Below are 14,372 nucleotides of genomic sequence, written 5' to 3' on the forward strand. Positions count from 1 at the left end.
ACGCTTTCATTCGTCTCTGTTTTGTCTCATCCATCTCACCCTGCATATATTCTTTTAATTTCGTCTACATATCTTCCTTACGGCCATCATTTCACCCTTTTACAAACTCTTGGGTACTATTTTAGCACACATTTTGTCCACTTTTGTTCATTCTTCTAGCTACGTGTCCTGACCATTGATATTTCCATGTCTTCACACTCTTCAATATTGCAACTAATCTTGTCATACTTCTCACGCACGTGTTCCGTTTCCAATAACTCTTCGTTATGCCGATGATACAGCGTTAAATACTTCTTTAAGTTTATTTAAATGTATTAAAATTGACTAAATTGTTAATATTTTTATATTTATATTTTTGGAAGAAGAAAATACACCCCTTATACTAATCTAAATTGTGACACTAAAATAATGTACTTAAATATATAGCACTGATTCATAATAATATTAAAATTTATATTTGCATCTGAAATAGGCCTTTTTATTGTGCTTAGCTATTCTTTTTCAAGAAAATACTATTCTAATTTCCATAATCATTAAAATTGAATCAATTTATCATATATGTATTTATACACTACTAAATCAATATATGTACATATTGATTGCATTACAGAAGTCGTGAAACAACATAATTAAATCATTATATGTTGATAAATTATTCAATTGATATTTGCACTCAAACACGCTATTCCATACAATAAAAAAAAATAGATTGAGATTAATAAGGCAACCGTTTATTCAGCAACAAATAGAACAACAGTCGAAATAGATCAACCGGTTAATTATAAACAAGTTCGTAGTTTTGAACACTGCCAAGTAATCAATGTACATATACCAGTTCTTCGGTTTGTTTGATATCATTATACCCGTGTTCTTCTTGTACATTCGCCAAGCTTCATCAGCGAAACTTTCGACTATCCAACTTATCGCCAATTCCCAATTGGCCGATAGATAGCGTTTTATATGTTAATCCAGCAACTATCGGACAACATCTCGCGGGATTCGTTTGAATTTGCCAACTTCATAATTGAGTTTGTTCGATTCTGGACTTGGCCGTATGTGCTATCTGATTATATTTATTATTTATCGGTTTAGGATTCGGACTCGGGATATTTGATTGCACCGTTTGCCGCTTCCTTGTGTCATTGTCGCGCATGTAAATTGAGGTTTAGCGTTGAGCGATTTCCCTTAATGGTTTCCTTCGGAGGACGAAAAGGGCCCTCGGGCTCCTCTTGCCGGCCGGTTTGTTGGCAAGCAAGCTCAATATAATGTCTGTAATTGCTTTTTCTTTGCCAACAGCATCACCTTCGCCGGCTCAATTAATCCTTTATATGGTGGCCCGCGAACGATTTGCCTTGGAATCACACTTGCTTCGATTCCGATCAATTTCTTTCCTTGCTTTCTGGTATGCGATTCTGGTTAGAATTGCTCTGAATGCAGGAAATTGTCTGGCAGACTAAATGTATAGTACGATTCGTTCAATAAACTATTGAGAAATAGCTAACGGTTCGTTTAATGAATTTGTTATAAATATAGAAGGTCTATATTAAATCTTGATTCAATTTTACAGCAATATATCATATCATCCATAACCGATAGTTATCATATGTGTACTTCCGGCTACAAACTAATACGATTTTATCATCAATGAGTCATTTATACATGAATGTCATTTGATGTCATTCAGTGCTTATATTTAATTTGGAATATTTTTTCTTTATTTATGTATTTTATGTATAAATGAAATGACAAACAATGCAATTTATCATTAATTATTTTCTATGGAAGTGCATTTGAACAAATTAGTTTAAAATTATTATCTATCTTTTTTTTTAATGTATGAACCGTTGTAGACGAGTATGATACTATATTTATTTGTATTCTTTTCCCATTTTTTATAGAAAATAAGTTAAACGTACAATCACGTAAAATTTATTTGATACAATTTCTCTAAAACTTTTACTCTAATAAATGTAGCTTTTGAATCTATAAATACAATATCCTTGGAAAAATGTATAATAAGATTTACTGCAATAAGTAGTGTGAAAGAATGGTAAGAATTTCATCGAATTCGGTCAAACGGAAATGGCAGATTATCATTCATTCTGTTCTTATGTATATAATGTATGTATTTTTTTTTGATTTTTAAATGCTTTTTATTATTACGAAATTATGTTCACAATACATCTTATATCTATTTTAATAGCTGCTGATCTACTGATCATTTTCTATTTTAGAATTTTATTTTATTTCGTTAGTAATCATAGTATTATATTATTCTAATGTTAATGTACAGCGTAATAGGAAAAAGAGCTCAAAAACCTATAATAATGTATGTACATACATATGTATTTTCTTTCATATAAAATTTTTGCCAAAATAAAAATATATGTATATATGTACATACATACGTACCAGTGGCGTGTCATCTTTGACCATATTGATATTGTTCAATCGAATTAGCAGAATTCAGAATCCCGAATCGGCCCTACGTGATGTAATGGTAGTGGGTAGCTATGGTATGGTCCACTGCGTCGTTCGCTTACACGGACTCGACATCTCAATTCTGTTCCCTTCGCGGTACTAGAGAATTATTATTTATATGCGTTAGGTCGAAAACAATACATTTTTAATTTCTCCTTTCTTCAAGCATTCATTAAATTTTTACTGAGAATATTCTGATTTGTGTCTATCAAACATCATTCTGAACTCTTTTTTTGTTAAAATAACACATGTTCACACAGAACTTCTTGAGTATAAATATGAAAATGGACTCGACCGACGAAACGATTCCTTTGGAACAAATCAGTGCTCGGAAAAAAACGCGCAGAAACTAATACCGAGGCCTTGAAATGTTGCATTCTCGATCCATTGGTCGACAAATCATTCATAAGATTTAGTTTTAGTTTGAAGATAGGTACTTACATGGGATATTTCTGTTCAAAAATTAAAAATTATACTCATCACTTCAAGACAGATTATTATAATTTAAAAATTAAAAAAAAAAATGTCTATAGCCTGTTTCAAAAGTCACGACACGCCATTGATACGTGCATATATGTACATATGTATGTATGTACATACATATACAGTTGATTGTATAGAGATGATTTTAACACGCAAGTTTGCATAAAAAATTTCTATAAAATTAATTAAACAGAATTTATAGTACTTTTGACACATTTAAATCCAAAAATAAAAATAAAATTTTACTTTTAATTTTGCCGAAGAATAAGTATTTAAAAATAAAATGATAAAATGAAATAAATCATCATCAATATAAAAATTCCATTACATACACACAATCTATCAATATTAAGTGGTACAAAGATTGGCAATCTTTCAATGCTATACATGTTGTATAATTATTAAATTTTTATCAAAAATACTTACATACAAATATAAGTAAAAAGGTCAAAGTAGTCTGTTGTTCATCGAAAAATTATTTTTCTTTTCGAATACTGCTGGTTTGCTTTAGTGGAGGCTTTCGCGCGAATTGTGTTACTACACGCGGCGCAAGCATTCTTTTGGCGCCAAATAAAAGGATCGATCGGACACGGTTTTGCACTTTGTTCCCTTTACGACACATTTTATCGTTTAGCATAAAGCGAGGGAAGGCACACAAAGGGATAATATTCTGCGCACTACCACCCCTCAATATAATAATTACCCTGATGTATTATGCGATTCGGTACTTGGTACCAACAAGTCCGACAGATCGTTAAAACAAGTCGAATACATTTTCGCCACACCTTCCGATTTATCCAAATCAAATTTTACACACGTTCTCCCTATAATCATACTGAAATATATTTCAATGGATACAATGTAAATAATCTGTTACCGCTGTGAATATTATAATCGATCGATTTCTATGTAATACCCATCCAGAAAATGTAGGTACTGTCATCGTTTCGATCTAACAAAAAAATCTGATTTAATTATTAATGGGTTCGTTAATGATTAAACTACTCTAGCTTCATATCGCAGACACTAACTAGCTTACTTCATGTTACTTACTATGTTAGCCATCCTCCGTATGTCGGTAAAATATCAAAACGATATTATTAGGAGTGGAAGTAGCTCAAAATCAAATCACAAATTTTTGACGGATAGGAATTTCATGAAACTAACAAACAGAGTGAAGATAATAAAAAGCTTGTAAATTCACAAAACTTAATTTATTGATTTGAAAATCTAATCTGATAAAACCTCTAAAGGTGATTTTTTACGATATTTATCGAGACTACGATATTTATCGTACACGCTATGACAGACCCTACGAGAAATATCATCATCAAAATCGTTCACAGCCATTCGCCATCTACTGATGGATGAAGGCCTCTTGAACATGTTTTACCAGTCTCTGCTTTTGGCTACTCACATCCATCTCATTCCACGCGTTTTTTTGTTCTGATTTTATCAACCTATCTCCAATGCGGGCTTTCTTGCAACCTTTTACATTCTCTCTGGCACCATTCGAGCACTTCTTTCGTCTATCCATCGTCCGTTCTTCTAGTTACATGACCCGCCCCATAGCCATCTGTATCTCTTTACTCTCGAGAAACAAATTTATTTTGTTAAAAATTATTTTGTCAAATGTGATTTTAGCCCATGTTGACAAAAGAAACTTAATTTCATCATTATATACTGGTATCATAGGTGTGCCGTGGAAATCTCTATATTTTTAACGCACAGCCTTGCCTAAGTGTGTGCAAGCAGGTTATATGTAAGTGGACTAGGTTACGTCATAGGGAACAAGTACACATAGTGGTACACGGCAAATGTTTTTTTAATAGTTTTCCACACGTAAAATAAATACTAGCACGCCTAATCTATGCTATAGCAATCTAGGTCAAAACTCACCACCTGGATTATTTTCGGTGAGATTTTTCTTGTATTGATATTTTTATTTTATTTTATTAATTGAAAAATCAACAGACAGGATGTACAGAGATAGGTATAAAAAACACATTAAGTAAATAAATAATATATGTAACACCCGAGTCCAATAATAGATTTTTACAAAAATGAAAAAGATAAATATAAGGAAAACAAATTAAAAAGTAAAGAATAAAGGCATGACAAAATATGTAGTACATTGCATAATTAAACTATAGTATTAAAATATAGGTATGACAGTGATCGATAACGGTGATTCCCATACATATATGAAGATGTCGTAGAAATTTGTTGAAATAATAAGATCGTACGAATTAAAAATGACATAAAACACTCCCATTCACACCTGGAGTCACCAGTAAGCATGCCGTGTCGTACAATTCTGTGTGTCTACTCCTAAACCGAGTCCTCTTGTATCCTGTTCGCACATACGTAAGTAAGACTGTTCGATTAAAACAGGGAGATTTCTAGAGCACGGTACATATTTATTTATTACTAGCTGTTTTACCCGGCTTCGCTCAGTATTTGTAATATAAAAAACGTAAACATGGTGAATCTAATAGTAAATATTCATTTTTTTTTTTATTAAATTTATTTGAATCGAAAAAAATATAATATTCAACCAATTTAATTGTCGTCATAGAAACTTTTGTATTGTTTTCGAAGTTCCCAACTAATGATACTTACATACAAAGACATACAAAGAGATTATTGCATAGATTACATATGTATCTGGGGGAAGTGGTAAAGCCGATAGACCTAAGGGGGTTGACTTACACATACATTGTACATATGTATGTATATATAAATTAAATGAAAAAAAAATCAAGATAGATAGAGCAAAAATAAAATAAATATAGAATGAAATGATAATATAGAAAAGAATAATTATAAAAACCCTTTAAGTTTATGTATGTATATACCTAAAGATATATCGAAAAGTTCATTGTTAAAAAAAAGTTTCGAGTCCTTGAAAGTCGGCGATGAGCCCAAATAAGATTGTCTGAACAAGATTTGTAAATTGCTGACAGAAAATTGTTGTTATTTGAGAAATTGCTAGACATATTATCAGAGTCTTGTATGCAGACAAATCTTTCATAAATGACACCCTTGAAAGTTGAATCCTGAATCAAAACATATGTACATGCATACATATATTTAGGACCAGTCAATCGCAAACGAAATTACCAGGTACCTTTTGTGTATTACTTACGCACGAGTAGATATGCCTTTGTATCATTTCGAGTAAAATTTACACGAGACATACGACCTTATTGGGTTCGGTTCGATAATTTCGCAAAAGGGAACCGGCGGCGTTAATCATCGCTTAGCGCCGTTAACGTCAAACGTGAAATTGAGGCCTCACTGTGCGAGCAACGAAAGCCTGGCGGCCAACGTGTTAATCTGCGACTTCCTGTCGGACGTTTAGCCCGCGAAAATATTCGTGCCAAGGTTGGCGACCAATGCCGCCACAGGGTGGTCCATATCATTTCCGAAGACGGGGTATGCGATAAATCATCCATTTATTGTCGACACAATCAGCGACGGCGGTCGCCTTCAATCGAGAAGGTGTAATGATATTTTGTGATTTACTTTACGTGCGGTATTTACGGGTTGTGAAATGGACCGCAATAAATACGAGCGAAGAGTGGAGTGGAGTTGAAAGTCCTATTCAAAGTGGTTTAATCGTTATGGTTGAGAGCTGCTCAATGGTTAAAGTTAACCCCTTGATGGCTCGTAGACGTGCTTAGAACTTGGAACGTTATTGTGAAAGGGTGTTTATGTACACGTGCGAATATAAAATATTTATCACCTTCAAGTAAATGATAATGAAAATTTAATGTTATTCACATTTTTCATACGAAATTTATTAAAACATGAATTGTTTGAACTGCCCGTATGGTCCATATTGTCATTATTATAATTTATGGCCATTTCGTTAGGAATATACTGAGCGTTTAGTATCAACGAGCCTTGACTTGATTAACTGTATGTAATGTGGTGAAATTTTAGTATGCGAAAATTTTAAATCCATAGTAAGAAATAAGTCCCAAAAATGTTTAATGTTGCTTTTTGTCTTTATATTGTATTATATATATATATGAATATTATAATGACAAAATTATATTTATAATATAATTATCTATATACATAAGTTGGCTTTTATGCTATACCAAAAAGATACCTGAAACGTCTAATGGAAAGTGAGTTGGTGCCATTAAGAAAAATTACACACAGATTCATAAAGCTTTCTCTTTTATGAGCCTTATAATGATATTCGTACTTATGCGTAATTAAAAATAACGGTTCGGCTATGCCAGCACAGCTCAACAGTACGAAAAATATTATTTCATATATTTCACTCAAATGTTCCGTAATGTGACGTATCGTAACAGCAGCAACTGGCACGATATGTTCATATTATACAGCAGTAGATGTCACCGAAACGTATCAAGCAGAACTGGTTTTCTTTATAGAAATACTAACGAAAGTGTTGCCATACTCATGCATATTTTCGGAATCGTCATATTGTGACAATATTAATTTGACGATATGACGCACTCTGTAATATATATGAAAGTTGATTTTTCTTTCCACTAGTCCAAAACAAGCGAGAACGTACTGAAAATAAGCGTTGCTGTGTAGTACGAACAGAACTAGTCTTTTCCGTGCAGTGTTGTGCCGATGACGTGCAGTGCTAAATAATATAAACGGACCCCTTAAAGGTTCGTTTATACCTGAATAGTCAAAGCCGAAAACCGCACTAGTTTATTTCACTCATATGTTCTATAATGTGTATGTGACGTGTCCGTAACAGCAGCAACCGACACGATCAATTAATATTATACAAGAATACGTTTACTTGTGGAAATATTCACGTATGACGTCATAGTAGCGAGTGCACCCGTACTAACGAAAATGCTGCAATGCTCATGTGATTTTTTCGGAAACGTCACATTGTGACTCTATATGTACATTCTATATGGACACGTTCATAGTATGTTCCGTAATATGTACGTGGCGTAGACGAAACAGCAGTAACCGGCACGATCTATTCATATTATACGGCAGTACATGTCACCGAAACGTATCAAGCAGAACTGGGTTTTTTGTGGAAATATTCACGCATGACGTCACGTCGTAGTGGCGAGTGCACCCGTACCGAACGAATGTGCTGCCAAGCGCATATGAATATCATATTGTGACTATACGGAGTCGATGGCACGAATTTTCTTTGCACTCGTCCAAAACAAGCATGAACGTGGCGAAAACGGGCGATGCTCTACAGTATGAATAGAAGTAATCTTTTTCATGCTGTGTTGTGCCGAGCCGGTGACATACAGTTCTGGATAAAATAAACGGTACAATGAAATATGTATATATTTTTTAAATGTATAACGATATAAAGTGTCTCAATTCAATTAAAACCATTTCAATGTTGATTTTTCAATGGTTTTTCTTGCATTATTTTTCCTAATGGAATTTGAATTTTCATTTGGAACCGTTCACAGCCATCGTACCTCTTCGGCAATATTTCATTTTTCGCCTAAAAGTATCAATTCACGTTGTGATTTTACAGCCGAGAAAATATTTTCTTAAAATATGTACATAGCGATAGAATTTCCACTTTTTCAACTACTCGTGTTCTTTGTTGACTGTCTGACGACCCGTATAGACACAAGCATTGTTTTAAAAGTTGGCTGGCGAAAGTTTGTTCGTACCTATACATACATACATACGTATGAACCTTTTGATGGTTAAGTGATTTTCTCGGTTTCTATAACGAACGACCCTTAAAAGTCACGAGTCTGTCCGTCTGTCCGTCTGTCACTGGATAGGTCCACGCCCACACCGCGGCCAGCTTCACAAAGGTCACGACCCGGTAAAGTAACGCTAATAATTGCTTTTGTGTCCGTTTCCAGGTCACCTATCAATCATATCTATGTTATAAAACCTAATCGATTAAATTGAATTTTATAAACAAAAAAAAATCATATAAATACATTTTGAGTCATACTTTACGTTGCATCGTATGCACTTTCCGATACATTAGTGAGTTATATGCGTTGTCTATTATTCTTTTTGGTTTGGTTTTTTGTTCATCTCTTCTCGACAATTAAAACCTGTTCGATTAATTCAACTGCCTCCGCGTGTGCCGCATTGTATGTTCTAATTGATTCAACTTTTTTTGGTCCATGCATACATTTAGGTATGATCTAACACATTTTTTTCGCACTATTAACTGTGTGAATAATCACAGATGGATTGGTTGATTTGTTAACACGTCGAACTCTATATATTTTCATTAGAATTTTCCAATATTCTATTATCTGTACACATTGAAACACAATAGCTTCCTTCTTTTCGGGACTATTTTATCAAATAGGCAGTAGCAGGTACGCTTAAAACGCTCTCTTCTTTTATTAATATTTTTAATAATATGTTAAGAGTATCTTTATAATATATTTTCTTTTATATTCTTAAAGCATTTCTTAATATTTACATACATTGTGTATTTCTATTTATTGTACAATTTTGCAATCCCTCAACCAGATCAGCATATTTTACATTAAACAAATCCAAGTTAGAAGAAATCTGGTTGAGGAGCTTGATGCCCCTTGCAACAGGTGACAAAAGTATCAAATTGGTCGTACCACTGGAGAAGAGAAGAAACTGTTGCATCTTATTTACCTGAGAACATTAAAGCTCAATTCTGCAAGAATTTGAGGAATATTCGCCAAACCACCAGTAACTTAAAGAAATACTTCCCCAAATATACTCTACGTCATAAATCAAGCTAATTATAACCTAATGCTCCCAATTGGTAGGAACTATGTAGATTAGAGCCAAAGACAGAGACCGTAAACTATCATACATGTACATATGTATATCTGAGAAACCTCATCTACACTCTCTCGATTCTGAAGCAATGAACTCAATGGATATATAGATGTAATACGTAGATACAAACCTGTCCTTAAAATAGGAAATTTTTAATTTTCGTGTTCTTTTTTTCTTCCTTTCAACCTTCCTTTCTCCAAGAGATTATTCACCAAAAGCATTCTTCGGTCCTCCATTTATCCCCTACAATAAATATTAAGTAATTTTTGATGTATTCTTTACCTTCTAATTTTACTATATCTTTAATCAAAGCTATGTGCATATGTATATATGTACTTCTTCAAGGACATGGTCACTTTGAGAAAGCATTACTCAAAATATAGTATTAAGAGAAATGAATTATGTGAATAGTGGTTGTATTTGTCCATCGAACGATTTGTAAAAAAGTGTGTTTTCATGTGGAAAATCTCGAGGTGCGTCGCGAAAGACATCCTTGTCGACGACACGCTTTCCTTTTCTCGTCGACTTGTTTTCTTGCTTATGTGTGACCTTTTGCAATTTGCATTCCCTGTCGACGACTTGTTCCTCATCGGTTAAACGAGGCGACACATTTGTTTTATATTCAGTTAACAGCTACATATGCACATGTAAAATCGCATCTAGCTTCATAGCTAATATACACTCAAGATTAAAGGTCATGCCGTTTAATTCCTAAGCATACAAACAACTTGTTAGCATGACATAAAGAAGATCATTCATAATTTAAATAAATCGAATTTAAATTAAATTATTATTGTAGCGAAGATTACATTTTCTTAAAATCTTATTAACTTATCACACGTTGAAACGTTTCAGACAACACGTTGACATGTTGTTGCAAAGAAATGAAATTATTACATTCGGCACTATGTCGGCTTTTAGTGTTGTTGTGACATCACTGACATTTCACCCATATATGTACACATGTATATATGTATTTATTACAGTTTTAATTGCAGAGATGCTGTTAAATTCGGTACAGACATAAGCAAATCAACATGTTGAAGGAGGCATCCTACATGTAAAAATATGAAGAAACACGTTTTCATATTATATCATACATATAAGGTTTTTTTTAAATAAAAATCAAATAAAAAACATTCAGTTGTTTTTCCTTACGTAAATAAATCCGTATGAAATCGCATCGCGCATCATTCCAAACACTTTAACCACGATTACGAGAAATATATCATAATTTAAAATATTCATATTATATTTATCACAACTGCAAGACTCCAGGTATTGATTATTAACAACATTATTTGACTATTTAAAACTGTATTGATTTCATTGCGTAACGAATCTCACACATTCAATACATCGAGCTTCATAATTTCATATGTATATTCATATTGTATAATTACATATATTAAAATTAAGCAATAACATTTAAAATTTATGAAATACTAGTGGTGCTACCCGGCTTCGCTCGTTAAATGGAAATGAAATGAAATCCATGAAAAAATCTTTATTTGTTTTTTTATTAAATTAATTTGAATCGAAAAAAAATAATATTATTTAACGACCGAACAATCACAAACGTCTTTGACCAATCCAACCAATTCAGAAACGATTTTGATTGGTTGGATTGGATTGATTGGATTACACATACCGTTTCGGTTTTATATACATATACATATGTAAGATAATCTATTATTGGACTCGGATGTTACATATATTATTTATTTACTATTTGTTTTTTTATACATATCTATGTACATCCTGTCTGTTGATTTTTCAATAAATAAAATAAAATAAAATAATGCTTTTATTTTTAATTTATACCAGGAACCCCAATGCGCCTTCCTGGCTAGAAACATTATACATTTGATACAAGTATTATTAGTATTATACAAAGTAAATACATATCAATTAACATTCACAGAGTCATATCTATGGTCAAATTTGTAAATTTTCAGCATTTTTAAACAATTCAGTGAAATGATTCATTAAATATCAATTAACATCCAGTGAGATATTTTGGGTCAAATTAGTAAATTTTTAGCATTTTATACAATTCAGCGAAATTCGAGATTGCTGTTAACTCAAGATTTCCTTGAAAATGGGCAAGGTTGCCAATTTGTTGGAACCTTATCAATGAAAATCAGATAAATCGGCAAACTCTGATAGGAAACGATCGACCTAGAGTCATAAATCCAAGGTCTGGCCAGCAGAAACCAGTGCGATATGAACCCGTGACCACTTTGTTCAAAGCATTATATGCTAACCATTATAAGCATTATAGTCTATTCTGCTGGTTTTATTTTAAAATTGCATTTTTAAATAATCCCGTTTTATGTGGCATCGACCACTTTAACGAGCGCATGTGCACGCTTTATAGCAATTTTGTCCATCAATTTTTTTAATTTAAATATTCATTTCACGTACAATAAAATGGTTAATATTAAGCTTTTATTGAATTTATTTATTTACTTTTGTTTTAAATTAAAATATTTGAATATTAAAATTGTAACGTTAAATTGATCCGTTTATTTGCCGCACTTGATGTGTCCACGCCCGTTTAAATCGTACTAGGATGTTGTATGCATTTTTTTTATCGCTTTTGAATGTTTGTGGGTCGCATCGTCAATGTTACCGGTTAATTGCCAATTAGGTTCCGCTTGATACTCTCGTCTCTCTTTTGTGGTCTCTCCTCGAACATGGAAAATACACTCGACTCTCTGAAATCTGATACTGGCAATTTATTGCCGATGCGGTAGCGCATTATTACCGCGGTGCGATATTTCTTTATGATACCCCGCTGTATACAAAGACTAAACTTTTCTTTTTATTTCATTTTTTCAGGAAGAGATTGGCGAAGTGTTCGACCAATGGAGAGCGGCTGATGTGGAGAGCACCAAATGCAGGAACGGATTTCGCGTCAAACACTTCTCTGATTCGGACGTGGAATTGAGAGACAGGATCGAGTACAGCGATCAAAAAGCGACCCACAAATCTCATAATGGTTATGCCGCTGATGAAAAAGTAGCAGCCGTTACTGAAGAAGATGAAGATGAAGATTTGGACGAGAAGGTTATGGCGAAATTCAACGACATCGCTAAATTGATTTTGGATCTGTCTTCTAAAGATCGCACTGTCGAGATGCCTTACTTCGGAGCTGAAGATTCCGGATCGGATCACGATTACGACGATGTATTCGAATCTGACGAGGAGGTGGTATCAGATTCGAAACCATCAGACTATCGAGATGCCAAGTCTAATGGAGCTCCTATTCAACAGAATAGACTACAAACATTCTTGAACTATAATCCAACACCTACAAAGACAACTTTAGCTAATTTCTTAAAAAGGAATAAGGAGAGGGTGCCTTCTTTGACTGATCCACTTGCAGGCGATGCTGTGCTGACTAAAGTGGCTTCTTTGCCTGATCCTGAATTCGTTCTACATCCGAGGATAGAGCACAGGAGGAGTACTGAGCCTGAAGTGTCAAAGTTGCCGTTGAAATGCAACGGGAGTGGAGATGCTGTGCTGCTCACGAGGAGGAAGTTTCTTCTGTCGAAGTCTCTCACGAACTCACCACAGCCGTTGCCCAAGAATCAGAACAACGCTTACTTGACCTGGTCGAAAGCCATGAACATCGAAGAGTCGGATCCGATTTTCGGGTCAGTCGTCGGACACAAGTCGAAGGCGAACAAGTCCTCGTCGAAGAATGCCATCGACGATTGGGAATGTGGCAAGAATTTGCGCAGCGGAAGCGATGCTGCGGACGCTGGACCAGTTTCCACCAGGGGTTACGCGCAACATCAGGTAATGAGAAACAATGCTCAAATTTTGTATGCGATTATGTATGTATGTATGTAGACGTGGGAAACGCTCGGTGATGAAACTGTACGTATTATTATATTATACGAAGATGTGTCAATATCTATCCGCAATGCAATACTTTCAGATTTGTATTCATATTCATCGTATGTATGTTGCAATGCTTCATTATGTGTAGAAGTTGGTGCAAATTGACGTGAGCGTGAGTAATATGGTTTGAATGTACCCGTATATAAGGGAGAGTGTGAATATTTAAAGTTTTAAATTAATTAGACAAGTCAACAATACCTACAGCAATTGAAGTTTAAAATAACAAGGTTGTTACGTTACATACAATTAGTGTCTATAGGTAATAGCATCTCACCTACCAAAAAAGTTTTGCTTAACATATGTAGCTCATTCACAAATTAGAATCACAGTATGCGGAATGATAAAATTTTAACAGTAAGAAGACAAGAAAACACAGTAAGAAGACATTTTTACCTTACTATGTACATATTTCAAGTGTTTGTGAAATGACAAAGGGTGACAAAATATGGACGAAATAAGTGCTTGAATGGTACTCGAAAGATTATATGTAAATAGGTGCAAGGAAGGCCACAAAGGAAGGTGAGTGGATGAAATTAGAAAAATTGGTGGGATGAGATGGATAAGGGTACGCCCCGTGTTTTTTTGTTAAATAGTTTTACACATAAAAAACGCTAGCACGCCCGATATATGCTATGGTGATCCAGGCTAAAACTCACCATTTCGAATGTTTTCGATGATATATGTATTTTCCTTGTATTGACATAGGTTAAATGTAGAAA

At 33.8% G+C, this 14,372-nt stretch overlaps 1 protein-coding gene across 2 annotated transcripts in view; it reads left to right on the forward strand.

The window, feature by feature from the left end:
• cv-c (RhoGTPase activating protein) overlaps window positions 1-14,372 on the forward strand; it is a 297,593-nt gene that overhangs the window by 122,450 nt on the left and 160,771 nt on the right. For both annotated transcript variants that reach the window (XM_077445087.1, XM_077445088.1), the window contains one exon: window positions 12,586-13,548. In XM_077445087.1, the coding sequence (XP_077301213.1) occupies window positions 12,586-13,548 (963 nt within the window). The remainder of the gene's footprint in view (window positions 1-12,585; window positions 13,549-14,372) is intronic.

The sequence above is a fragment of the Arctopsyche grandis genome, chromosome 13, assembly GCF_051622035.1.
Source record: "Arctopsyche grandis isolate Sample6627 chromosome 13, ASM5162203v2, whole genome shotgun sequence".
In the NCBI taxonomy this organism is placed as follows: Eukaryota; Metazoa; Arthropoda; class Insecta; order Trichoptera; family Hydropsychidae; genus Arctopsyche; species Arctopsyche grandis.